The sequence below is a fragment of the Dicentrarchus labrax genome, unplaced genomic scaffold, assembly GCF_905237075.1.
Source record: "Dicentrarchus labrax unplaced genomic scaffold, dlabrax2021, whole genome shotgun sequence".
Lineage (NCBI taxonomy): Eukaryota > Metazoa > Chordata > Actinopteri > Moronidae > Dicentrarchus > Dicentrarchus labrax.
This window is the reverse complement of record NW_026136714.1, coordinates 23846836-23874173: the sequence shown is the minus strand read 5'-3', so window position 1 is coordinate 23874173 and position 27338 is coordinate 23846836. Positions and strand designations below refer to the sequence as shown.

The following is a 27338-nucleotide window of genomic DNA, read 5'->3' as shown; positions in this document are numbered from 1 at the left end:
ATCCATCCAGGCTTTCCACACACACATTTCCTGCCTGGAAACAGACATCTGCGGGGATGGAGTGGAAGGTAAACTCGTGTCTAATTGGTTTTCAGACTTTTTGCATTTGGAACACATTTCAATCACTTTATTGGCTGACATAAATCTTAAAGGGGGACATATAACAGATTTTTATTCATATTAATGGTTGTTTGCTTTGTTTAGTTAGCCTTACAACTGTGACATAGTTTCTATTCTTATATAGGGAATTTGCACAACCCACCTACATATATAATTGTTAGCATTTCAGTACTTATGTTACATATATTTATTTATTTATCTTTTAATCTTTTAAATCATTTGCAGTGCTAGCTGTGTAGGGATGTCATGTCAGTCTGTCAGTCAGTCAGTTGGTCCACCACTTTGGTCCAGACTGAAATAACTCAACAACTATTGGATGTATTGCCATAAAATTTGGTACACCCATTCATGTTCCCCTCAGAATAAACAGGCATAACTTTGGTGATCTCTAAAAGGACCAGTGTGTAGGATTTAGTGGCATCTAGCAGTGAAGTTGCAGACTACAACAAACAAACTGAACACGTATGAATATTATATTCAATTTCTGCCAATACATCCTCATAATGTTACACACTGGACCTTTAACTTTTCTTCTAGCACCATCATCAGGTTGAATACTAGTTAATACCTAAATACCTGCAAAACTAATGCCATTCTCATCAGCCTCCACTGTACTTTGTGTTTAGTGCTAATTAGCAAATGCTAGCATGGTAAAACGCTAAACTGCAGAACTGTACACCTGCTGAAAAGCATTTGGTATATGTGTTCAGTATATGTATGAATGCATTTTGTAGTTTGTTTGAATTAACTATAGTGACTCACCATTGTGCCTTACTGATTCAGTAGACTTTAGCAGCAGAGCTCCTCTCACTGGTGACCAAAAGCACTGTAGTCCTCTCAGCTCTGATATACAGTATGTTACTGTAATCAGTCATGATGTGATAACTTTGTAGCAAATAATTAGCTGCTGAATTATATGAACTTTATATAGTTGAGTCCCTTTTCACAGCAGCCATGTTGACATGAAATAGTCGGGTAAACCCAGGTGTTACAATGATACTAATTAAGGTTCTGTTGCATTTAGTGTAGCAGAACATTTCCAGGGAGCCAACATGCACAGTAGCAGCACCGTGACTTTGTTTGACTTGAATGGAACCTTAATCAATGTAATTAGTAACACCTGTATTTACCCTACTATTTCATATCAAAATGGCTGCTGTAAAAAAAGTCTATATAGAATATCACACTGATGTAAATACTGAAATGCATTTGAACAGATCACTTGGCTTAGAAAAATGTAAACAAACACTCAGTTCAGTTAAATTTTATGATTGACAACTTCCACCTCTATCGTTTGGCTAGAATGCAGCCCCATATAGCTGCCAGCGTGGCTGTTGACTCTCAGTTTTGATATCGTTTATATATTCTTTGCTAATTTTTATTTTCCGTCTAATTCCATTGTAATAATAGGGAGGGAGGGGAGTCTCATTACATGCCACATATTGTATGACAAATAAAACCATCTTTTTCCCCCCACTAAAATAAAGCTATGTCTAATCACAAATGTAACTTTGAGCTCAATCCATCGTGACAGGAGCAGGTAACAGCCAGGCCACACAGAGGCTGCCACAGAGCTTCACTGTCAGCAAACCTCCCTCTTTGAGGTCATAATCAGTCCAAGTACCTCAACTTAACCCCGCCATGGCAGACACTGCAGCCTGGTCCCGAGGCTGTGAGTCCTTCCCTGACCCAGCGAATCACAACATCCCTTTTACTGCAGCGGGGGCCTGGAAGTCATCACTGATACTGGCAACACACAGGGAGCTCTGAGGTCATCAATAATGACTCCATTTACTTAACACCAACCCAAACACCTGCTCATTTATCATGGCTGACACATGTCAGCCTGGTCCATTTCTCACAGAGGAGCCAGCCAGCCACAGCAGATCTTGATCAGGTCACCTCCGGCTCTGAGAGGGTTTTAGTGAGTGGATTAATACACAGAAAACACACAGAGTTAAGTGCAAATATACACAGTCATGCTTGTACCATGACTAGCTTTTTATTGCAAAATCCAGGATGCTGCCAAGGTGCGTTCATGGAGGTTAGAAATTCAAAATACCTTGATTGTACTTTACTGTGGTTGCATTTGGCGGGCCGTTTGCGTGCTGATTAACATTTCTAGGATTCTGTCCCATAAAAACATCATTCAATGCCACAGTGTATATGAAAGTCTGTCTTGATAGCAGCATCATACTGCATCATATGAGAGTTTCTGTTATTCACGTCTTGGGTGAAAGCTACTGAACTGTCACACTCTGCTATCAACACTATACCTATCTACAGACAGGTGACAAATTAAAGGAAAACCATACACAAATAAGTTAAAGGTCTGGTGTGTAACATTAAGGAGGATTTATTGTTAGAATAAAAACAGACGCACTGGGTCGCCTTCTGTGGAGTCCGCTATGCTGAACCATCATGTTTCTATAGTGGCCCAGAAGGGACAACCATCGCATTTTTCACAGCCACTGTAGTTTCTCCTGCGAGCTACACATCCCGTTCTCATTCCCAGATCGTCAGACACAAATGCAAGCGGTGTGCAAATCTGCAACTTCACCGATAGATGCCACTAAATCCTACACACTGGTCCTTTAATGAATATGCATTACATTAAGGGCATAATCCCACCGCTTTAACTTGGCAAGACACGCCCTCCAAAGCATTCACATGTTAGGATTGGCCAAACGCGTGCCATGAGAGAAGTTAGCCTTCAGCTCCTTCTTCCAGAAAGCTTTCTAACACTGGTTAATGTTATGAAAAGGTTCTAAACCATTTTCCTAAACCTAAACAAATAGCGTTATTGCCTAAACCTAACCAAACTGAACTGATGATAACAGGGGGAAGCAAAAAGGGAAGTCAAACCTGAAAAGTCATGTGTTTAACTCATTCATCTACCACAGCTTCCTCCATGAACATGGACTTTCTTGCTCTTTATACTACGTCACCTGACTCCCTAAAGCCTTTCTGTCACCTGGCCAATCGTAGCGCTTGAATCCCACGTGGGCTGTGCTTGCTAAGAAAAGCAGTGGGATTCATAATAACACTCCACTGAATGGTTTGATGATTACGATGATAATATGAATCATATGTTATGGCTTTTGCATTTAAAAGATCTCAACCCTTTGGAAGATATTTTAGACACAGTCCTCCACCATCATCATCTCCACGACCATGAGGGAATATCTTTTTGGAGAATCTGTAACAAGGAGGATTGAAGCTGTTCTGATGGCTGGTAGCGGCCCATTATTATCATTATTTTTGTCACTCACCTGGACTGTATAGGTTAAATTTAATATGTCTCATTTCCATATTATGATAGCAAATTTATTCACTTACATAACTGTGACTGGTGTAATCTGTGGAACCAAAAAGTGTAAATGCAGGTTGACATCAGGCAACAGTACGTACTGTATAAAGCAGTGGACCCCTTTTCTATCCTTTAGTAAACTGATGACCCCTGACTTAGTGACATACTTTATGGATATTTCATATTATATTTAAACTGTACAATGAACCCAAACAGTGAACTAAAATGAGTGATTTTAAGTAGATTTTTTCCTGTTTATATAATTCCCTGACTGTATTATGTATTTTCAACAATCACACAGACTTAATAGGCTTCTTTTTTTTGACAAATTCTGTGTTTTCTTGTTTCTGATGCATGGCCATTTTTCTGTTAGACAATTTACTTTACATTTACATTTACTTTTCTTCACAGAAAGTGAACCAAATGCTGAGTTGGGAACCACTGGTATAAAGCTTTTGGTGATGTTATAGTTTTGCAGGCATTTGCTCATAAAACAAAGTGTTGGACAAAGACATTTTAAACCTTGCGGTGGCAGTAGGGGTAAAATCAGAGGACCACCACAGTTGTCAAGTCATCCTGTGAAATCCATCTAATAGTTGTCAGGACGTTTCACTCGAAACTTCACAGCAATCCATCCAATAATTGTTGAGATACTCCAGTCAGGACTGTGAGCAAGCTGTGGACGGGCCGACAAAAAAAAAACAATTCGGTATTTTAATTAAAACAAATTCACATTAGCCTTGACTTGATCTACTGTATATATTCAGTACTGTTAAAGAGAGTGATACTCTCATGTCATGTGGTTTCTACTGTTCCTGACATAAATCTATATCCATTTTTTTTTAAAGTGTAAAGTGCAACATATTTTTTTCTTTACCAGAGCTGTGTTTATAGCACTTCTTATATTAAATCTCGGAGGCCCCCTTTGCAGAACAAGTAGTAGCTGCCTTCAGTGCCCTTCAGCTCGATGCTCACACAGTTGAACACAGAGTTGAAGACAGAGCTCCTCCTCAGGGACTTCTTCAAGAAAGAGCCATAGGTCTCGTCCTACAGTTGCCATGGCAGGCTGCCTCCTTTCTCTGGAGACACAATGTCAATGATGTTGGTTCCTCCGCCCAGGACTAGCATGTCTCAGATGGACAAGATTTTGATATTATTGAGCATTTAGGATTCAGGCCTGCAGTGTGGTGGTTTGTTCTTTTATGTTTTTTTTCTCCCTATTCCTGCTTCTACTAAACACAGGGACGCGCTTGAAACCTTTCCCAGCACGCAACAAGCAGAGAGGAGGGAAACACCCCGGACAGGTCACCAGTCCACCACACGCTTACACAACAGGCATAGCTAACATCCACGCCCAGATGGAAAGCATGTTTCTGGAATGTGGAGGAAACTCATATGAACATGGGAAAGCAGGATGTCCATGACGTGGGGCAGGAGTGTCGACTTCCCATCATGATTTGTGCAGTTTCAGTGTGTCTCTGTGGATTTAAAACATGTAATAACTGACGATAAGATTACTGACAGGGAAAACGAATGCTGGTGGAATGCAATACCCAGTTATATGTGAGCATGTAAAATGTTTTTTAAGAGAAAAGAAGGAATGAACTACAAACATGAAGCATTTAAGGACACATAAAGTGTGTAGGATTTAGTGGCATCTAGCGGTGTAGTTGCAGATTGCAGCTCCTGTGCTTCACCCTCCCTTCCAAGATTAAAGGAGAACTATGGTGGCAGCAGAACGCTCCTATCTAGAGCCTGTGTTTGGTTTGCCCCTTATGGGCCACTGTAGAAACATGGCAGTTCAACATGGTGGACTCAATGGAAGGTGACCTGCAGTGTCTGTAGATATAAAAGGCTCATTATAATGTAGCACGGGTTAGGGTTAGCATCTTCACGTGACACTAATTAAAACATACCTATAAATAGTTTATTCCATTTCTGCTAAGAGATCCTCCTGAATGTTACACACTGGACCTTTAAATCATAGAGGTCCTCCTCATTAGAGTTAAGCTAAGGTGTTGAATGGCTCACAGGCATGTCTTTCTTGATATTTTGGTTCATGAAATAGAGAGATATTAGATCATTTTTATTATGCATTCTTACTTTTATCTAAAGTTGATTTCTTGAGTGAAACATCTGCTGTCCTACTTCCACTGAAGAATAAAATCATCTTCTTTAGGTCACCATCAAACCTTTTGGATAAAGTTCCCTACAACCCTGAGATTGGACATGCGTGTATGAGTACATATGTGGGAACAGTTGAGGCAGACTACTTTCCCTCATCTGAAGACACACTTTCCCACGTTGTATCAGTCGAGAGCAGATCGAGTTCGGACAGGCCCAGACACTTTGGAGATTTGCACAGGTATGTTAGTGGGCAGCTCTCTGTGTGTCCTGTGGAACACACCACACTTAATACTGACAGTCCTGTTTGTCATCAGTCCTTCAGCTTTTTTTTTTAGACACAACCTCTCCCCCCCCCTCCCCCCATCTTCAAGTACACTGTGTGATTGTGCCTACATTCTTCTGTATTCTTGTTTTCTATAATGCATCTGCTGATGAATGTGTCTACTAGAAGTGCTCCTTTCAAACTGTTCCATGTACCCATTTTACATTTATACCATTGTCCAATTAATCATGTTGCAATGATATGCACATAATTTTTATGAACAATAGACGTCTGTGACGATAATTGGTGGCCTCTTTCATCTGCAATGCTGTTAGCCAGAATACAAACAGTGTTGTTAGCGCCTGTGCCAAAAATAAGTACTATTTACCATAAATCCTGTTGCTTCTTGACACAAACAGGATGTTAGTAGCTGTCTCATTTTCCACCTCTGGCCTCACTCTGCATGTGCTCATAGATAATGCAGAAACCTGAAGACAGTGACAGCACTTTATCAAACCTGCTCCAATCATGGTAGCTATCTCCAATCTCCCAAATGAAGAAATATCTTCTGGAAGAATGGCGTTCATCCCTGCAGTAGAGTTCCAAAGATTTGGAGAATCTACAGTGTAACAAAGTGAAGCAATGCGGCCTTGTTGGTTTTCCCTTTAATCTGAGCAGTTTGCTTTTATTAGCGCAAATTCATTCACCCATATGACTGATTTAAAGGTCCAGTGTGTAGGGTTCAGTGGCATTTAGCAGTGTAGTTGCAGATCGCAACTCTGTCACTTCACCCTCCTTTCCAAGAATGAAGGAGAAACTATGGTGGCTGTGAAACACCCCTATCTAGAGCCAGTGTAGAAACATGGCGGACTCCATAGAAGGTGACCAGCGGTGTCTGTGGATATAAACAGCTCATTTTCAGGTAACAAAAACATAATGCATATTCACGTGATTATACTAGTGATTATTATATTCTAGCCTTAGACATGAAGGTGCCCATGAAGCCAACTTCTAAACCCAAAACAAAAATTACTTATTTTTGGAGAACAAATATTTAAATATTGTACATTTCTTCATGCTGCTGCTAGGTTGAATCCTTCTCCATTAAAACTCACCTATACCGGCAATCTGTATCACTTCATTAGTTGAAAAACTAAAATATGGAGTTTAGATATGTGCTTTATTATGCTAGAAAACTAATCAGTCACATGGCTGCCAGTCATGAGAAACTTAGAGTTTAAAAAAAACAAAAAAACAAAAGCTGCTATGTAGCATTTCAAAATTAAACACTAAAAATCTTTTGAACACCTTGTCTGGAGGTGTGTGCTGCATGCAGAGCCAGACGCAGCTGTAGCATGCAGACACGCTGGGACAGAGAAACAAAGTGAGAGTAGCTAGAGGGTCTTGTTGTTGTCCTGCCTTTGTTTGTTGCCCTCCTCCTGCTGTCTTTAGCTCCATAGGAGAGCTGTGCAGGGTTTAGAGAGCGCGCCTCTGAGCATCAATAATAGAGGACTCACAGCACCCAGCACAGAAAAGACTGAGGCAGCGGGACAACTTAATACCATTCAGCTACTAATTAACTAATTGAAAGACGAAAGTCTCTAAATCTGGTAGTACAAATAACTGATTATGCCTCTTTGTGCCTGTACAGAAAATGCTCATCCGTTTTAAAATGAGGCGTAAAATCAAGTGCACAGTGAGTGTGAAATCTTGTGGCTCAGCCCCATATTTGCCAATGAGATCAATGTTCTCTTATTACTGACAGCAACAAGAGCCCATAAAGACTTGATTTGTAGTTAACTCTTTATTTGGTCTGGAGGAGTTGGACGGGCTGTAGGTGGAGACTCAAACCCGTAAGGTCAATCACATGAAGCTGTAAAATGAGATGTAACCACATTCATAAGGGCCTTGAGCAGAGGAAGAGGGGAAGTATATAGAGCAGGGGAGCTTCAGTGGAAAAAAATGGACTCCATTTTTGTGAGTCCTCCTCTCCAGCTGTCAGCCCGCTCCCTGTCCCATGGGGGGTTGCCACGGTGACAGGAGGCCACATGTCTTGGGGGCGTCGTTTTGGTCAAAGGACCCCATTGTTCTTGTGTTAAGCCGTCTTCACTATGCCCGTCTGCCAGGGACAGGGGCTTCAGCTTCACACCCCTCTCACTCACACACAAACACTCTCTCTCTCTCTCTCTCTCCCGCTCACTCTCAGACACAGTGAACACACCCCACACCCACTTGTATAGAGGTGCAGCAGTTTAGCTGTACAATCACACAATCAAACAGCCTATTCACCAAGATGCCCGCAGTTACAAGTTTTAAAATCAGACAAGAGAGATGACAGTCATAACATGGGCACATGATGCTATGAAAGAAAGCAAACACACACACACACACACAATCCAAAAGTAATTTTCGTTCTGCAGTAGCACCTAACATTTCACACTTATGAATGTGCATCTACTAAATGATTTCCTCCCCTAAAGATAATATCAGTTCCCTTGACTTCTTTCATCTGCTCATACTTGATCAACTTGACAGATTAATAACTGGCCACTGCAGCTCCTCAGGTCCACCACCAGATGGCAGAGTAGCCCCACTGCATGGACACAGAACCATATTAGTGGCTATATGATTCTGTCCATTTGTCTTCCAGTGGGAATACAGAAGAGACCTTGGCACACACTCGGAACCAGAAACCTCTGGTGTCCTTCAGCCAAGTGACTCTGACTTGATGTAAAAGGAGCGAGTCAATTACCCAGTGATGGATAGATTACAGTCATGCATCATTCTGGGAGCCAATTTTCCTATGCGAACTGAATTTGAAACTCAATTTGTTACTGCTCTCTCCATTCCTCTCCGACAGATGGATGGAGCCAGTAGAGGGGAGCCGATCTGAATCTGTGACTGGTGGAATCTGAGGTTAGAGGTCAATTTACTTGCAGTAATTTGGCTGTGTTCAAAATGTAGATCAGAATGGTAATTTCTGAAGCGATGCAGTCAGTTATGGCATAAAGGTCGTGGTGCATGCAAAAGGAAAGCTGCTGTACGTGAACTGAACTGACCACACAGCTGGAACATCACATTTGTGAAGAGAGTGGCTGCTTTATTATCTGGATGAATTCCTTTCAAATGAGTCTGAATCATCTGGTTAAATGAACACAGTTTGATCTAATGAGGTGTCTTTACACGCAACCAAAGCATTTAATCAGAAATGGAGTCAAGCTAGGTACATTTTGACATTTCAGGAAATGCAGAGAACACTCTAGCTTCCTTTTAATTTGATGCAATGTATAAGGCAATTTCTACTTGACTTGCCATTACTATAATTACTGACAGTGTATTAAACCAGATCAGATAATGCAACGAGACAGGGACGTCTTAAGGACATTGACCTGTCAACAGCTTGGATCACAAAAAAGGAAAAACCTAAAAAACAAAACCATCCCAGCAACCACAAATAAACTGAATTGTTGGAGCCTATTAATTAGATTCCGGTGTGTAAGTCACATTTTCTCCCTCCATTACTATTCCATTATTCCAGCCCCTTCCCAGGCTTGCCTGACAGATGGTGAATGCAGTACAGCCGTCCTCATCTATCCACAAAGAGTGGATATTGACTTGGGGATCTCGATCCAGTGACTTTGGAGAGTGAGACTGAAGATGCACTGTGATTACCAGCTGAGTGGTTGGATATTGATTAGGAGGTGGTCAGCAGAGATGATTGGGCTCTCAGTGTATTGACCGGCTTGGTTAGTGGAGGGGAGAAAAAAAAAAAAAAAAAAAACAGAAAAAGAAAAATTACCGCTCAGCTCTAATAATTCATGGGGAACAAAAGCATCAATGTTAATGCCAATATAAAACAATCAGCCTGTTCTTTGGAAAATCATTACATTTAATTTTAAGAACATTGATGGTATGTATGAAGGTGTAATGGATGTATCAGTTATCCCCTGGTAATCTCAGTTCATTCAGATGAGCAGTCTCCCATGTATTCATTTAAAGTCTCATGAAGCGTTGTCTTGTGTCTCCTCAAGGAGTAGAGGTGTGACGGGTGGAGCTGCGCTGAGCCGTCGGCCCCTGGTCCTCCTGCGGGCCTCTTTACTGATGTCAGGGGAGGTCCGAGGCAGCCAGGCGAGACCTGCACTGTTGCTGCTGCTGTGCTCTGTGTTGCTCTGGTTCCTCAGGCTGCGCCGTACTGAGCGCTGCCCTCTAGTGGCAACTGGTTTGAACACATCCTCAAAATTAAAGTCAGCCTGCCAAGGGGCAAGGTCCAAACTGGCAACTGCCCCCTCTTCCTGGCTATCAGAGCTTGACCCGATGCCATTTTCCTGCTGAATAGCCGCTTGGTCTCCCTGTTCCTTCTCCTCTGCTTCATGGCAGGCTTGGTGCTCCTCTGCCTGGTACCCCTGCTCCTGTAGGACTGAGCTGCTTACAGAGCTCCTCCTGCCCCGCTTGACTTTTCTCTGAGCTGGCTCTGATGGCAGACTCCAAGTGTTGTTGGATTCCTCACCTGAAGGTGAGCAGTCTGAGAGGGGTGCATCCAGACTACCATTACATTCTAATTTTCCACTGAAGCCTGTGCAGTGTGTATCTGCAGAAGTCTCTGCAATAAGTTCAGTGTCAACTCCTCCCTGTTCAGGTACAGTGTGGGTCAGTGGGGTTTCCCTTGATGCTTCAACGTTTTTAGTGGTTTGGTCTTCACAGCGATCCTCTGTCGTTCCTCCAGTCTGGTCCAGAGTCTCCTCACCAAGCAGAATACCATCAGCAACACTGACTTTCCTTTTCTTATGTCCTTTCCCTCTGACCCTCGGCCCTGACAGCCTCCTGCCCTTCCCTGTGGAGCTTTCTTTACTGGAGTTTGGAGAAGTGATGGAATTTTCGGAAGGATTTTCCAAGCCATTTGTCACAGTGAGGTCACCAGGCACTTGATTGTCGTTAGTCATCTCAGGGTTCAATTGGGTCTCATGATTTGGGGCTGTTGGGAGAAATGAGGACAAAACAATTTCAAGGAAATTAATTTCCACCGACCGCTGCTGCCCTCCACAAGTTCTAACTTATCAGGAAATTAAAAATAAATTGAGTGACTTTGGTCATAGATTTTGAAGGGTTCCATGTTATGGAAAAAGGCATACAGAACCAAAAAACTACTACTATGAGATTAAGTTAGTTATCGTCTGCATGATTTACCTGTGCAGCTCACAGAGGGAGTCTGCTGTGCTGCTGGAGACTGGCTGATGAAGGACAGCCTCTCTGTGATGGGACTTAGGGTGGGGTTCTTGGAGGCGTATGCCCGAGAGCCGTAAAGAGAGCGGTCCACGTCCCTGTTCCATCGACGTGTTGCTGTGGAGGTCTTCTGTGGAAAGACAATCAGCATCGTTAGAAAGATTTGTACAGACGCGTCAGTGTCAACTGAAATTTAGCTGGTCACTTAGGATATGATGCAGAGTGATTATCTCTTGTACATCTGCATCAATACTACACTGCTTATCTAGGAAAGTCATTATGCTAATTGATTCTTACACACTATTTTCTTATCAACCTCAGCAAGCACCATAAAAATATTTATAGTGGCGACTTCTGATGGCTCATTATGCAGGTGCTATGTCCGAGTCTGGGGGTTACTGAATTAATTAATAATAATAATAATTTAGAAAAAGAAACAAGGCGTTAAAACACACTAAAAATCCAAACAATTTATCATGCAGTTTATAGTTAAAGTATTTACTTCTCTACACGAAGTAGGGAGATTTTACATTGTACATGCTATAAGGAAAACTGTGTGTAATTCAGTACTATGTATCAAGATAAACCTTTTGTTTGATTATTAAGATCCCATCTGAATGGCACCTTGGGCTTTACAGTGGATCTTGATGAAATGTAATTAAAGCAGTGTGTAAATTCTCCAACTCTGCCCACATTCTGCAGAGTGAAATGGTTATTTGGCTAAGCTAATTTGGCAAAAAAAACCCCCAAACTACTAGAAAACTGTTGTAAGAGCCAGATACTGCAAGCTCAGTAAATGGCCTGTTAGTGTGAGTTACAGATTGCTTTCAAACTACTTTTTTGATGCATGGGGAATGTACTGTTACCTACAAACTACCTGCCGTAGTGTGCAATGGATAAACTTCTATCCAGAACGTTGCGTGCAGTTTGCAAGAAGCAGAGTTCTCGTGACTCATTAGCTATACTAGTCTGGATTATCTCATTTATTCATTCATCTTGTCCAAATGGGTTTAAAGGACCCTAAAGTCTGGTGATGTTCCATATTTTCTTATTGTCAACAAATACCATGACAACACTAAAAGCAAAAATAAATGCATCCTTCTAACACGTATTGTGTGTGTATCCACAGCCTGATACACGTTATTTCTCTGTGCCACAGAGCTCCACTGTTGTCTTAAAATTGTTCAAATACATCAATGAGCCACACTATTGTTGACATATTCCATCATTCTGATGAATATCCTTGACACACCGTCTGATGTAAATAGTCAAGTCCATTTTATTCATATATATCACACATTCACCCCAAGGGGTTTGAATACTCACTGGCAAACCAAATACCAAAATGGTCCCCCAAAATTCAACATTTATGTCTGTTTTTTTTTTTTTTTTAAAAACCCACAATATTTAGTGTTTTTTTAAAAATAATTTATATTTGTGACTTTAAATATTTAAATCTTAAGTAGATATGAATGCCTTGGGGCTGAGAGCCAGAAACAGACAAGAGAAGTTGGAAAGGATTCAGACTAATACATTGTTGGTTTTGGTCTTTCCATTGGATTTGGTGACAATAACAAAAACAAAGATATGTATATGGTATATCGCTAGCCTTATCAAATAACTTGATTTACAATTATCTGTTGAGAATGATCGGTGGTGGTATATCTGGGGCGTATAAACATATATACACACACAGCTCTTTTCCCCCCAACTCAGCCAAAGTAAGTTGTAGTTAGATTGTACAGCTATCAGCTCCATGAAAGACATGTCTGCAGATCCCTCAGTTAAGTGGTGTAAAGCGATCAGACTCCGCCAACTCACCTTCATCTTCCCAGAGGCCGACTTGGCAGCAGAGCGTGTCGACCTCTTCACAGGTTCGCTCTGCTCTGGCTGCTGGGGGAACACAGAGTTGGCATGAGGATATATTATATAGACCGTCTCTCTGCGCCCCACACACACAGACACACACAGACACACACACACACACACACACACACACACACACACACACACACACACACACACAGTGGATATCCTCGAATGTGATTAAGTTCAGATCCAGTGGAATTAAACAGTAGATTAGATGGGAGCATGTTATGACCCCTAAATTATTAGAAAGACAATCTTGTCTGGCAAATGGAGATTTGTGGAAGTGAGATCAAGCTGAAAGCAGTTTGTGGTGATAGCAGACCTTTCTCTTTCGACTGCTGGAGCGAGCTGGAATCTCACTGTTAGATTCAAGCTCTGGTCCTGGCTGCTATGGAAGAGATTTACAAGTTTTATGTGTATGAAATGGAAATTTCACAGTATGGAAATGTAGAGAGCATAGTTATAAGTTAAAAATAGCTAAAAGCTAAACATTTTGAATGTAATTGTGCACCTAGAATGATTGATTAAATAAATAAATAAATAAATAAATAATGATAATGAAACCTTTTTCCTTCTGTTTCTACATTGGGCTACAGCTTCAACAGTTGCTTCAGATTGCTTTTCCTGCTCTAGCAAGGACATCATCTCATTCATGGCATCCATCTGGGAGGTTGAGCTGGGTTTAGTCCCAGACTCTAAAGGGAAAAAAAACAAACGTATTACAGCTGAAATCACAACTGTTTGACTTTTTCAGCTGTAGGTAATGTTAAGACTGATTCTGTAGGTTAGCATGGTAAATGGTAACCCACTAAGGTTCTGTACTGTCTTAGATACTTGCAAACAGTGCTGACATTTAAAAGGTCCAGTGTGTAACATTTTGGAGGAGCTACTGGCAGAAATTAAACAAAATATTAAAGGTTTTTCATTTGTGTATAGTCACCTGAAAATAAGAATCATTGTGTTTTGTTACCTTAGAATGAGCCGTTTTTATCTACAGAAGAATCAGGTCTTTGTCTACATAGTCCTCAATGTTTCTACAGTAGCCCAGAATGAACAAACCAAATGCTGGCTCTAGATAGGGCCTTTTTATAAACGCAGTCACCGTAGTTCCTCCTTTGCAGTTAGAAGGATGAGCGGTATTCAGTTGGTTGCAATCTGAAACTTCACCACTAGATACCATTAAATCCTACACACTGGTCCCTTTTCTACACTTGTAGACTGTCAATTGGCTTGGTTTTTTAAGCTGACTTAAAACAGGAAACCTGAGCTGTTTGAGATACACACAACAAACTGAAACTTAATTTATGTTTAGTCTTACAGCTTGACATACTGGAATGTATCAGGAGAGAGGAGAAGGCATAAAGTTAAGTGACAATGAAAGGAAAAAATGGAGACGTATGGCAGTTCACCTGTCAGAATCTGAGAAAGAGACTCCTCATGGAAAGCAGTGTTTAAATTCAACGGCTGGGTGTCCCACGTACATACTGAAAAAAGCAACAAATGAGACAGCTGGCATCATGTGAAAATGTTTTGACTGCATTCTACTAGAGACAATAAGCTTTAACTCTCAGGGTACAAAAACTGTAATAACCAACCTGTATCATTTGTCACCGGAGAGTCACTCTCCTCCACTGAAGGGAAGAAAAACTAGGACCAGAAAACAAAAAGACCAGATAGTGGGTCATATCCTGATTCTTATAAATAATATTCAATTATTAAACAGCATCACTCATACATCTCTTCAGAATTTTAGCCAGTTATAATTTACAAGTAAACTAAGAGAAAGAAATGAACCCCTGGCAAAACAAAAACTGTAGACAGTGTAACGTGTTTTATGACAGGTACAGTCCAGTATAAACACCACGCTACCATCACAGAAACATTACCAATCTTGAAACATTGCTGGCATCTCGTCTACCTTTCCATCCTTTTCTCCACTGTCCTCTCCCACAGACCGCATTCTGCGATTGCGAGGCATTGCAAGTGTAGGTGAGGCACCAAACACAGTGGGGCTGCTGAGGTCTGGCTGAGCTTGTGGTGTTTGGGATTCACTCCTTTGTGGCGTCTTCAGCACTGAGCGCAGCTGTAAGCTCCCACCTGGTGTGGGTGCTCGGGCTGGCGTGCCCCCCTTCTGCAGCGGGGTGCTGGGGGGAAGGTTCTTATCAAAGAACTCAGGAGAGAGCAGACCTCCAAAGTGCACGCTCTTTTTCTTGTTCTTAACCGTGGACTTCCCAGTGGAGTCATCGTCTTCTGCAAAGACAGTAAAACCTTAAATGCACAAATAAGCCTTTAACCTTTTCTTGCCCTTATTATAAAACGTGGATAAGGCAGAAAGTAAGGCTACTCTGTATAATATTAGATTGTATACATGACTGTTGGTGTCATTAATATTTGTTAAAAATCTCAGACAAACAAATATCAAAACAAACAGGCTGATTACTAATGTATTTATATTTGAACGTGCCTACAAGTTTAACTTTTCAGATATTTTCACACCAGTTAGTCAACAAAATATAAAAAAAAACAGAAAACGGGAATTAATCTATTAAAAGATATTTTGTATGAATTGTATAACTCAATATAACATTATAATACACTGCATGTATAATTAACTGTATTTAAGCACTGCCTATTGATATCATGAAGTATGTTCCCATAAACTTGACAAGCTGTAGCCTTTTAACACAACTGAAAAACAAAATCATGGTCTGTCATGGGCGCTGATCCCTATTTCGCACAACTGTTGCACATTCATCCCACATTAGTCTGTTATTTGATAAACACTGGCATTTAATGAGAACCATTACCATTCCCCTTGTAGCTAAAACACTCAAAAACCCCTGTTAATTAACATGAATTTCCTCTGTCAAAATATAACTTTGACACTGTCCTGATATGCAGCCTGGATACACTGCATCAAGATAAGCTCTCTATCCCAAGCCTCAAAGGCTGGGTTAAAACAAGATAAAAGGCCAGTTGCGTTTGCATGGCCACTGAGAGAACTGCGTGTTTACCTATAGGCCTCATTTCCAGCTGAGAAGGGAGAGAGGGGATGCGGAAGGAGGATGCAGGCCGGGCTGGTGAAGCGGCTGCAGGATCACCAGGTGGTGGTTGGCAGGAGCTTTGGAGTTCAAAGCCACCGTCCTGTTGAGAGAGAATACATGAAAGCTCCCAGTCTGTTGGACGGTAGTTGAAGGAGTTTTACAGAAGAGGCTGTTGAGTGAAAGTTACTGTCTTTTATCTGATATTAGCCTAAATGTATGTACATAGAATATGGAGAGATTATGTTATGAGTGAAATTATCTTAATTCATCAAACCAGTTTGCTGTAGGTTTCCTTTACATTTCTTTCCTTGCAATATTTAAAATGGATACACTGACATGCTGAATGTCCAAATCTTGTTGTGTAAACCATTTTTTTAACAACAATTAAAGAAGTGGTACACCAGGGGAAAACTTTTAATGTGGGGCAGAAGGAGGAGGAGATGTTCCATTAGCATCAGCAGTAGCAGTAGCTTAACACAACAACTAAAGCTCCATTATAGCTTAAGAAAAGAAAACTGAGGCTGTCCTATCTGGAAATAAGGACAGGAAAGTAAGAGTGGAAAAAACACTCCAAACCATAGAGAGTACTTAAAACTAATATAGCAACATTTCTAAAAAACAGTGCTTTCTCTCTAGTTGCCTGCATGACCACACATGTTGAGCACTTAAGGACAAGACAGTACTATGGTTGAGGGAGGAAACCGTCACAGCTCTACAGCACGGCAACAAAATGTGCCTTGTTATCACCTGCTGGGTGGCTGCAGTTAGAAGACATGATTATTGCTCAGCACCATGTGGCGACAAAAGTGTGCTATACTGAGCCTGTGGACAAAAGCCATTACATGTTTCATTTAGAAAATGGTGTGCTTGGTTAGTAAAGATTACAAGTATCCCTTCATTTGGCAGTTTTAACTTTGCTACTTCAATTCTTACTGAATCTGGTTGTGCTGTTAATTACAGCAAAAACAGGTTTTTACTGCTTTTAGCTTTGTTTTTGATTTTTTGGAATCATGGTTATGTCCTTCTGTTACTAAAATAGCATTATCATAGCAGAAAGCCATGTACATCATAGCAGAATCACTAAAAGTTTCAGTCATTTCTCTGTGATTCACTGCTAATGTCTGTGTGCACATGTGTGTGTGGATTAAGACCTAACCTGTTGGTTGTCAGTAGGGGAACAGGCTTGAAGCTCAAAGTCAACATGAAAGGGTGGGGTTTTAAGCACAGCACAGGCCTCTTCCACAGTCTCACTGGATGGCAGTGGTCTTCGTGTCACAACCTGCGCCACTGGTTCATCCCCCTGTGGATGTGATTAAAGAATTCCTACTGCTTCCATTCTGTTGCACAACAGCAAGAACACTACAACCGTGGACAGAAAATTTACCAAACTGCTGTTTTAGTGGATATAGAAGACTTAAACTTGATATTGCACTTAACAGGATACAAGTAGAAGCTCCAAGTTTAAAAATCAAAGACAAAAAGGTGCCATGATAAATAAATAAACCTCAATCCACAGCACTCAAATCAAACCTGGTTTGCTTACGAGTGCTTGTTTTTCTCTTTTTGAATGCTTGCAGTCAAAATGTCCTGTGCAGCACTGAGATCCAACAGAGGAGTTAAAAATAATCAGCAGATCCAATGGAAGCCAAGTACAGAGAGGTAAAACCTTTTAGTTAAATTATTTACAGCAGTCAAGTGAGTATGTGGTCAAAGTGAGCATACCTCAAGCTCCTCCAGACTGAAGTGGGGGATAGGAGCACTAGCCTCTCTAATCTCCAACTTGCAGCTTTCTAGTGGGCCAACGCGCCTCCTCTTACTGGCCGTGGGTGTCATCAGTAGTGGGTGGTTCTCCTTCTCTCCATCATGGCTGTTCCCATCTGAGAGGGGGGGACAAAAAGACAAAAACACATCACATCTGTTAAATAAAAATAAAATATCATATATCAAATAAACATAAAAATCACTGCTTGAAAAACAACTTTTCAAAAAACTGGATCAAACAAATGGAGATAAAGTCTCACTTCTGCAACAGACTCAGACACTAGACAATTTAAGGAGCTGACCAAGCTAAGAAGAAATGACTGCTGTAAGATGTTGTCAGAGTCAGGCTTATACTGTGCTATGCATTAATCCATTGCTTTTGAACAGTGCCTCCAGACATCATAAAGAAATCCTACTGGCATATATCCTTGTTGAGAAATGAAACTATTAATCCTGTGGCAATGAGGCAGCCTCACCAGACAGATAATCTCTTGTCTTGATGCATCCTCCAGTGTTGCTGTCCTGCTTTGGCATCGGATCACAGACCTCACTCTCTTCAACATCCATCAGGTTCTGGAAGGAGGCCATCTTCTGCCTCAGTGTGGAGGCGACCCGGGGAAGGAAGGGGCTACTTCTGACAAGCTGAGAGTTGAGACAGCAAAAACAAACATACATATCTGCTCAGTGATGCAGCTTGACAGGTCATAGACTTCTGAAATTACTGGAGTGGTATTACTGAGAGGGAGCACATCTATCACACACTCCTTACACACTCCTTACACACAGACACAGACACACACGCACACATATTATGGTTTGCTGAGCTACGCATCATCTAACAGGCAAGTCACAGTAGGTCTCATGCTTGAGAATATTAAGTCATTACCATTTACACCAGAGTAAAATAATACTTTTCTTCAAGCAAAATTTGACCCAGAATGTATCCCTTTAATATCAGATTCCCCACCTGCAGACTAGAGGATTGGTAGTTCTGCCAGTGTAAAAAAAGTACCATAACTCCATAGAAACTTAAAGTACTACTGCAACATAAGGCACTTTCCTATTGTCCATTATACGTTCACTGTGACAACACATTTAGCTATATGTGATGTACTTTCATGTTTTTTTTTTTTTTTAAGTTATTCTTTTGGCCTTGTTATTGCCCTTACTTGATAGGGATAGCTGAAGATAGACAGGATTCGAACCCTGGGCCGCTGCAGCAAGGACTCAGCCTTAGTACATGGGTCACCAGCTCTACCCACTGAGCTAACCGGGCGCCCTGCACTCATTTTAATCCTTAGTGCAAGCCATATATGCTTGTGACGTTAATATATTAAATACATATATTGTGATTTGATTCATGATTAGAGTGGGAATTCACTGCAGAGACTATTAAAATCATGAACTTGTTTTCTAAAATCTGAAGAACAAGATTTGTAGGCCAGTGCATCTCTTCAGAATCACAGTTCTTCAGTATAAACATTTTTTGGAGCTTCTGCAATTTGGATATTGCACTTGACCATACTGACATTTCGATAACAATTCCATTAATTGTGCTTCCCTAGTGCCCACCTCTTGGCCTTCAACAATGCTGATGTAAGCAAACCTTTAGTAGCATCAGAAATCAATAATAAGTTAGACTCAGAGATTGTCTATTGTTAGTCCAACTAAAATATGTTTCAAATAACTGAGGCAGATTTGGGTTTAGGTAGGGAGGACAGCAGAATGTTATTATGACTTTTATGCCATGGAGACGTGTTACTATTAGCACACGGACCGACATGTTTTCTGTTATTAACTTTTAATAGCAAACCCTCAGGCCTACATGGTACACGTCTTTGATGACTAAATATTGGGTGAGGTATCACTTTAATGAGTTCTCTATGAGGTATTATTTTATAATGTTAGAAAAGGCAGTAATGTACTCTAATATATGAATGCGTTCAACATGGCACAAGAAAAAAGCCTTTAAGCATTATTACACTTTCACATGGCTTGACCTTTCTCTCCACATTGATCTTGTCAAGGCTTGTTTTGTGGAGTTGATATATTTGGGTCATCCTGTATATTCCCCTCACACTAGTATTTCAATTACAGAGAAGCAAGGGAGGACACAGCTTTCTTAAAAGCAATACATCTTCTTTTCATTAAGTGATATTTACTATTCTATTGTATTAATATTACTTCCACAATTATGAGATAAAAATTACATCTTTCTACCAGACATGCTGTTTTAAACTGATCAGAACTTGGAAAGTGACAAAAACAAGTGTGCAATTAGATTTTCTTAGGTAAGTCTGTTTTTCCCCCCCAGATATTTCAGCATATATATTCTTATATCAGACCATGTCAAAGGGTTGTTTGACCTGTACTCAGTATTGTTTTAAGGGGGTGTCTTATTAACTAATAAGCTTCAATTGTTTTTTTATAGCATGTATTTTACATGTGTGTACCAAATGCAGTCTGCATAGAAGCAGGAAAAATGGGCAGATTTGAGCGACTTTGACAAGGGCCAAATTGTGATGGCAAGATGATTGGGTCAGAGCATCTCCAAACCTGCAGCTCTTGTGGGGTGTTCCCGGTCTGCAGTGGTCAGTACCTATCAAAGTGGTCCAAGGAAGGAAAAGGAGTGAACTGCCAAGACTCAATTAATGCACAAGGGGAGTGAAGGCTGGCTCGTGTGGTCTGATCCAACAGACGAGCTACTGTAGATCAAACTGCTGGTTCTGATAGAAAGGTGCATCACAGTTTGTTGTGCCCAGGTGGTCATAATGTTATGGCTGATCGGTGTAGGCTAACTGATCCACAGATATGGCAGAATGTGTGATACATGGCAGTGTTCCTGCTACATTCTTGTGACAGGCCATCAAGCTTGAACTTTCCAATATCACAGCAATCCCCTGTACATAATATTGCTTTATGCAACAGCATTTGCCAGACATCACTCTGTTATTCAACTGTCACTGACACAGTAAGAGACATGCCATTTTCTGTTCTGCTCTGCTTATTTCTGAATTAAACTAATGTTTATGCATAAAGCTACTGTCAATATTGACACTTCCTCGGTGTGCTTCATAGGCTAATCATGACTGCATACAGTAAGGTCTGTATCTAGACACAGTATCAGTAATTCTACACAGGCCATTGTGTGTTACATGCGTTAGACAAGTTGCATAGCCTGTCTGCCCTCAGGCAAAGATATGGTAATAATTTTACTGAAGCTAATGTGAAGCTCCACAACATATTAGTTATCTCTGTTTACAAGAAGCAAACTCTTTAATTATTATCAAGAAAGCGTTGCAAACCAAGGAGAGGCCAGTGCATGCTACACAGTAAATATTTATAGGCTTTAAATTTCTCAATATCCCACTGTGTCTATGCTAAACGAATGTGTGTGAATGTGATGCCGAATGGTCTAATCTGAAATCAACTGGAATCACTCCAAGCTGGAGTGAACTGGCCAGATCAAGTTCTGTTAACAGCATGTTGTGAGTGCACATATGTAAATATGTACTGTAAATGTGTGTGTAGCTGTGGCAATAAGACAGTCCTTGTATGCGTCTGATAAAGAAAAAGTATGCATTCACATACAGTATCAGTAATTTATGTCAGTTTTAAAGATTGATCACAGGGAGCCAACCAAAATCCTGACTGTAAGCTGAACACTGCCTCACACTCCATTGGTGTGACTGGGATGCACTCCTCACCTCAGGAGTTTGGAAGGTTGGTGGAGTCTTCATCTTCTGTTGTGCCATGAAGCGGATGAGGGAGTTTGTCTCTGGGGAGCCCCGGACACCAATGCTGGACCTCCGCCTTGCCTTTATTTGTGCCAGACGGGACTTATCTAGAGCAAGAAGGAGAAGAATGCCACTTCAGTAGCACTCGACTGGTGCCATATACAGGATGTGATTTATGTATCTTGCAGCTCATTTTATGCATTAGTGGTTCTGAAGAGGGCATCTGTCACTGCTTTGGTCACATTTGTGATTGTAGTATGACTTAATATGTTAATATTCTGTTTGGATGGTTTATTACAGATTATAACAAACCCTACAGTATATAGAGATGGGTGACAAATTCAAGGGAAAACCTCCTAGCCTCTGGAACCTTCTCAACTCTCCCATAGGTGTTCAATTGATTCACATCATTTTCATTCTCATCAAACCATTCAATGACCCCTTTTGTCCTACATCCGTTTTTCTCACGTTTCTCGACTCATTCATTCAGGTTTTTTCCTTCAATTTGTCAACTGTCTGTACATACAGCACTTCAATCATGGGCTCTACCAACAGTTGCTGAGCACAATCAATACAAAGTAAACACTTCTGTCAATAGAAGGCTATGTAAATGCAATAGCAGTTTAGCATCAAATAAGGACCAGTCCTCTCACCTTTGCGATTTGACAGTGATGCTGGGGTAAAACTCTGGACAGAGATGCCAAACTGACATGGTGTGATCTCGGTGAAATTCAGGGGGGCTGAGGTGTCATTTAAGACAGGAGGGGAGTCCTCCTCCAGTGGGGACACCATTTTCTCTTTCTGATCTCCCTCTGTCACACCACTGTTCATCTCCACAGCAGTAGCCACCTGCATAGAAAATAAAAAGAACCGCTGAGCCACAGGAACATGTGTCAACAGTAGTTACTGGGGGAAACTTAAAGATGGATGACAACAGAGGGATAGTCAGTCACATGTATTTCCTTATTATATTCTTCCAGTAGGGATCATGCTTGTAGGCCATGGCAGCAGACAATAATATATTTTCTAACATTTCAACATTCAACAAAACTTCACATGTCCAAAAGTCCACAACGTTGCAACAAGTAATGTTCCCCAGACTTCACCAGGCTGCTGATATAATTGGTCGAATACCCCGGTAACAAAAGAAAACACGCTGATACTAAGGTTTGTTAGCGTTAACTCAAAACTTCCTGCAAATGCTTCATAATAACTTAGTTCATTGAATGAATAAAGAACTGCGAATAGTTTCGGACCTCTGTCAGAAAAGCAACATTATCGCCGACCAGCTCAGGGAAATTAAACTAACGCTAACTGTAGTTTGACGCTAGTTTGTCTCTGCTCACACGGGACGTTAACGTTAGCTAGTAGCAGCGACAGTGTCCAAGATAATGGAGTGACAGCAAGTAAAACACTTACCTTGTACATTTATGGTAAATTATAGTGGTGTCTGCTGTTAAAATATACATAAAAACACACATAAGTCATAAAAGCTTCACTTATATCTCAATTCATATTTCTATAAAATCCAAACGATAAAAGGGAGCAATTCAAATCGCGCTCCACGCCAGAGGCAGCGGCTGCGTATGGATCCCTCCGCGATATAACGTCAGCAACGCTATTAAACAACACGCACTTACACAGCACAACTTCAAAAAACAAAAGGCGTGGTGTATAATGTAATTTTGTTAGCAAATTTTAAAATGTGTATAAAACGGCGCGCGTTATTAAAACGGGTCAATAGACCTGGGGAACTGTATCGTTCGGAGGAACTAACTTCCGTGTTTTCAAACACTTGAAAAGGACCGGAACTCCTTTAATATGAATTGGCCAATAGAAAGGCCAGACAAGATACCACGTGACCTACAAAAGTCAATCCAGGTTAAAGTGATACGTTTGCATTTTCTCAATACCCGCTGTACGGCCTTGTAATCAACATGATTATAAGATTGGAGAAGCAGGTTTGTGAATGGAGTGTGGCTTGACAAAAACAAGCAAACAAACAAACAAAACAAACAATTTTGACATCATAAAAATGTATATGCTTGACTGATTTATTGATGTCACCTATTCATTTAAACTGATACAACCACTGATCCGTAGCCCAGATGCAAAAAAGCCAGGCAATCATTTTAATGTTTTGGGGTGAAATAAAAAAACTACTTTTTCTCTCCAGCAGTCCAGCTGGACTGGAACTTGCTCCCTTGACTGTGGGGCCCCATCTGCTGTTGGCTGTCTTGAAACCAAACAGCTGGAGCTGGACTGCATCCCTCTCTCACTCAGTTGGCTCTGACCTGATGCTCAAAGTTAAAACTCTACCAATCTGTCAGCCAGACAGGTAGCTATCAGCATTTTCTTGTCGGAGGTCATAGTATGAGATACTGCATTATATTTATTCCTTTTAACACATGTGGGTTTTGGGCCACAACAGCCTGGAAACATAGTACTTTCTGTCCTTTCGCTTTCATAGGTTTTTAATTGTGAAGCTATGGCTGTGGCATCAGCTTTGATGTAGAGTAGGTTATAAGACTAATCCAGCAGAATGAACCAAAATGAGTGGCGTTTAGGCAATTAATAATATATTTAACCATAAATTACCATATTTTCATGTGGTTTACCATGGTTTTACATAAATCTGTGTGAATAAGCCTAAACAGGTGGGTGAACCGTAGTCTTCTCCTGAAAAGCTCAGTAAACCCTACCCACACACACCAGTTGCAAACACACACACAGAGTTCTTCCTTTTGTGAGGTTTCAGAGTCTGTGGCACAGCTGAGTACACTGAGATCAGATGCCACTGTGAGCCTCTTTCCACAGCCGGGACTATCGACCACATGAAGCATGTGGATTCTTCTGTTGACACCAGGCAAGGCTGTGCAAGCCAGTGGAGGCTTGACTGTCGTTGATGTTGCACAGGCTGAGGAAAGGAAACAACTCTAGACATTCACAGGTGAATCCTGTCGAAAATGAGATGCTTACAATTTGAAGAACTGAAGACTTCCAGTTTTTGAAATTGTAAACATCTCATTTTAGACAATAGACTGGCCAACCCAATTGTACATGGAGTTTTGGAAACCTATAAAGACTACAACGTTTTGTTAGAATCCATCTGTATATTTGCTAATCATTTTGGGCTGTGAGTTATGATGTTTCTACACAAGCCTTTCCAACTTTTCTTAGGGTGTATATCTGAAAATGCTTCAAGACCTTCATTTTGTCACTTCAAATGGTTCTAATTGACTACAAGTGTCAGCATTTTAGGAGTAAAGAGCCCCTTCATTAACACCACTCACCTTGTTTCAAGTTTTGTGGTTGAACTGATTTTGAGCAAATATTGAAATAAAATAATGCCATAAAACTTTATTTTATTAAGACATAGGGTTCGTGGGGGATTGTTGATGTTTAGGCTAGGGTCTCTGTTACTTTTTAGTAGATCTGGTCATGTTTGTAGTTTACTTTTACTACTGCTCTGGATGGCTGAAGCTGACCATTGCAGCTCTTTTAGCAATATATTTTCCTCATTTGCTAACTACTTTTTCTGAACAACTTACATCTGACTCAGGTCTGTTGCAAATGTGAGTGAGCCTACTAGGTTGGTTTTAAAGTCACCCAGTTCTCTGTCCCTCCAATCATTGGATCACTGACTTCCTAACAGGAGGCAGCAGGTGAGGCGGCAGGGGAATCATACATACTTGGCCAAAACAGCTGATTCTGATTCTTAAAGCAATGAATAAAGATCAGCCTCACACTGTTTGTCATCCTATTTGTGTCTTCAATTTCCTCATCCCCTGAGGTACACATTCCCCTGGTTGGCAAAACTCCAGTGATATAGTGTTGCATTTCCATAAAGTCTGGGGGCTCACAAGAAAAAATAGATGGTCAAAACTGAAGCAGCAGAGGCCAAATATCTTGACTTTAAGGTCCTATGAGTGAAAACACTGGATCCTAAATTTCTCTTAGACCCTCTGTGCCAGGTACACATCCACTCTATGCCTAAAACTCTGTTATTAGTTTTAGTATTATTTCCTATAAATTGACCTTCATATGTAAAATTGGTGGACTTCTTCTTTAACAAACAAACTCACACACCACAAGTATATCTCTATTTTTATTTGTGTATATATACACATATAAAAAATAAGGACATATGTACAATGGTAATAAATATCAACATGTTTGTACAAGTGAAATAAGTTAGCCTATTTGACATATTTTAAAAACAAACATAAATGATCAAGAACCAACAAGAAAAAATGGGACAAAATAAAAGCGGGGCAATAATAGAATAATACAAATAATAATGCGAGAAAACAGCAGAAATTAAAGCCTTGTGTGAGAGAAAATATTATGAGCAAACAAATGCGTAAGAACTGAAGAAATGCACATAAAGTACATTACACATGCCTTTTTTTTCAAGCTTGAGACCAGTATTTCTTTATCTTTTTAGTTTTTGCAACATGTCATATTAAAAGAAAAGCCCAATTGTAACAGGGAAATATATTAAAGACACAATGAAGTACCAGTGTAAAGAGCTAACATGATTTAGCCGCCTGCTTCAGGGGATTTAATAATATAAACACATTCTATCACTGATCTGCTTCGCCTCAACAGACACGTATTTGGTTTTTAGGGGCTGACAAATTAAATAATGGTAAAGTTTTGGTACATTATTCAGCCTTTCATAAAGTGAGGGGATAAAGAATTGGGTCCAGCTGATCACGGCTGACATAAAAACAGGAAGCAAACAGGAAATCCATCAGCCTCAAGCCATTTTTGCGTTTTGCTTGAGGGAAAATTTAGCTGCAGATAAAATATGCAGAAAGGTTGCATACATCAGCTCAGTGTAGGAAAGTGGACGGACAGCTGAGACTTAAATATCGATTGGGAATCAAATAAAATTAATTTAAGTATTTCAACAAGAACAAAAGCAACTGCAGTCTACTTTGGCTTATCCAAAAGGTGAAGAGGCACAGAAAAAGTAAACATGTTGAAACGCAGCCATGAATTCCTGTACAACCCTTGAACCATAAAATCAGACATATTTTGTCTTTATTTTTTCCATTAGTGTTCCACAATGTGTTTGTAAAAGTCCAAAAATGACAGATCAAAATGATGCACTTGTACAAGGATGATCATATCAAAGATGTACAGTCCACTTGCAGAGGATCATGCAACACTAGGATGGAGTGCTGATGGCTGAGTACCTCTTCAACCTTCGGATCATTTTGATATTCTACATCTCTCTCAGCGCTCTGTACACAGTGGGGCAAAACAAGGTATTTTTGTCCTCCCCTTCCTTCTCGCTGTGCTCCTCTGGTCCCGACAGACACGTCCCAAAAACAAAAGCCACCCCTGATGGACAAAGCACAGAAAGAGGACAAAACAATGTAAAGTTAGTAACAGCAAATATATGTAGTGTTCGCTGTATTTCAAAGTTTCCTTGAAATTAGATCAGAGAGTAGGTTATGCTTTTTAGGACATCATTACATCACCACAGAGACCATCACAGTTTAGTCTGGAACTTCATGCTAACACTTCATTACTCCCTACTGAATCACTGCATGTGACTAGCAAAGAGAATAAATAATATATAAGGGTGTATGAGAAATTGCAGCAACTGTAAAACTAATATGTAGTTATATCTGTCAGTTTTGAGTAGAAGGTTGGCATGAAAATGTGCCACATACTGCTTGAATCTTGGAAGTAGACATTGTTATTAAACAGACGTTTCAGTCTGACAAAGGTCTTCCTTAGGTCAACTTATTTTGATCCTTGTCGGATTGAAACGTTTTTTCTTTAATAAAATGTTCCTAGTCGCAGGCTTCGGGCAGTGCAGGCCCTTTTCTTATCTTTTGCCAGGAAAGTAGCTTTTCTGATACACCTGTCCC

The 27338-nt window shown here is 40.5% G+C and overlaps 2 protein-coding genes across 9 annotated transcripts in view; both read right to left on the bottom strand.

Moving 5' to 3' along the window:
* Positions 1–8898: 8898 nt before the first annotated feature.
* cdca2 (cell division cycle associated 2) lies at positions 8899–23235 on the bottom strand. Of its 6 annotated transcripts, none has more exons than XM_051421377.1 (15): positions 22870–23235; positions 22104–22299; positions 21421–21557; positions 18190–18355; positions 17675–17829; positions 17109–17252; positions 15923–16052; positions 14827–15158; positions 14504–14555; positions 14318–14392; positions 13473–13603; positions 13231–13296; positions 12861–12932; positions 11004–11166; positions 8899–10791 (listed from the first exon to the last, which is right to left on the bottom strand). In XM_051421377.1, the coding sequence occupies exons 1-15, from the start codon at positions 22876–22878 to the stop codon at positions 9821–9823; spliced, it is 2799 nt and encodes a 932-aa protein (XP_051277337.1). In that variant the 5' UTR covers positions 22879–23235; the 3' UTR covers positions 8899–9820. The 6 variants fall into 6 exon arrangements, with proteins under 6 accessions (XP_051277337.1, XP_051277339.1, XP_051277334.1 ...); XM_051421379.1 differs by having other exon boundaries at positions 12861–12929; XM_051421374.1 differs by having other exon boundaries at positions 11004–11169; positions 22870–23234.
* A 2310-nt stretch (positions 23236–25545) lies between these two features.
* Positions 25546–27338, bottom strand: part of sema4c (sema domain, immunoglobulin domain (Ig), transmembrane domain (TM) and short cytoplasmic domain, (semaphorin) 4C) — a 91333-nt gene continuing 89540 nt past the window's right edge. For all 3 annotated transcript variants that reach the window (XM_051421384.1, XM_051421383.1, XM_051421382.1), the window contains one exon: positions 25546–26802. The gene's annotated coding sequence lies outside the window, so the exon portion shown is untranslated. The remainder of the gene's footprint in view (positions 26803–27338) is intronic.

Coding starts and splice junctions, on each gene's coding strand:
- cdca2 (XM_051421374.1), bottom strand. Junction 17,253..17,674: donor TCAGTCTGGAGGAGCTTGAG/GTATGCTCACTT, acceptor TCACATCCACAG/GGGGATGAACCAGTGGCGCA. Junction 13,297..13,472: donor GTAGAAACAGAAGGAAAAAG/GTTTCATTATCA, acceptor TCTCTTCCATAG/CAGCCAGGACCAGAGCTTGA.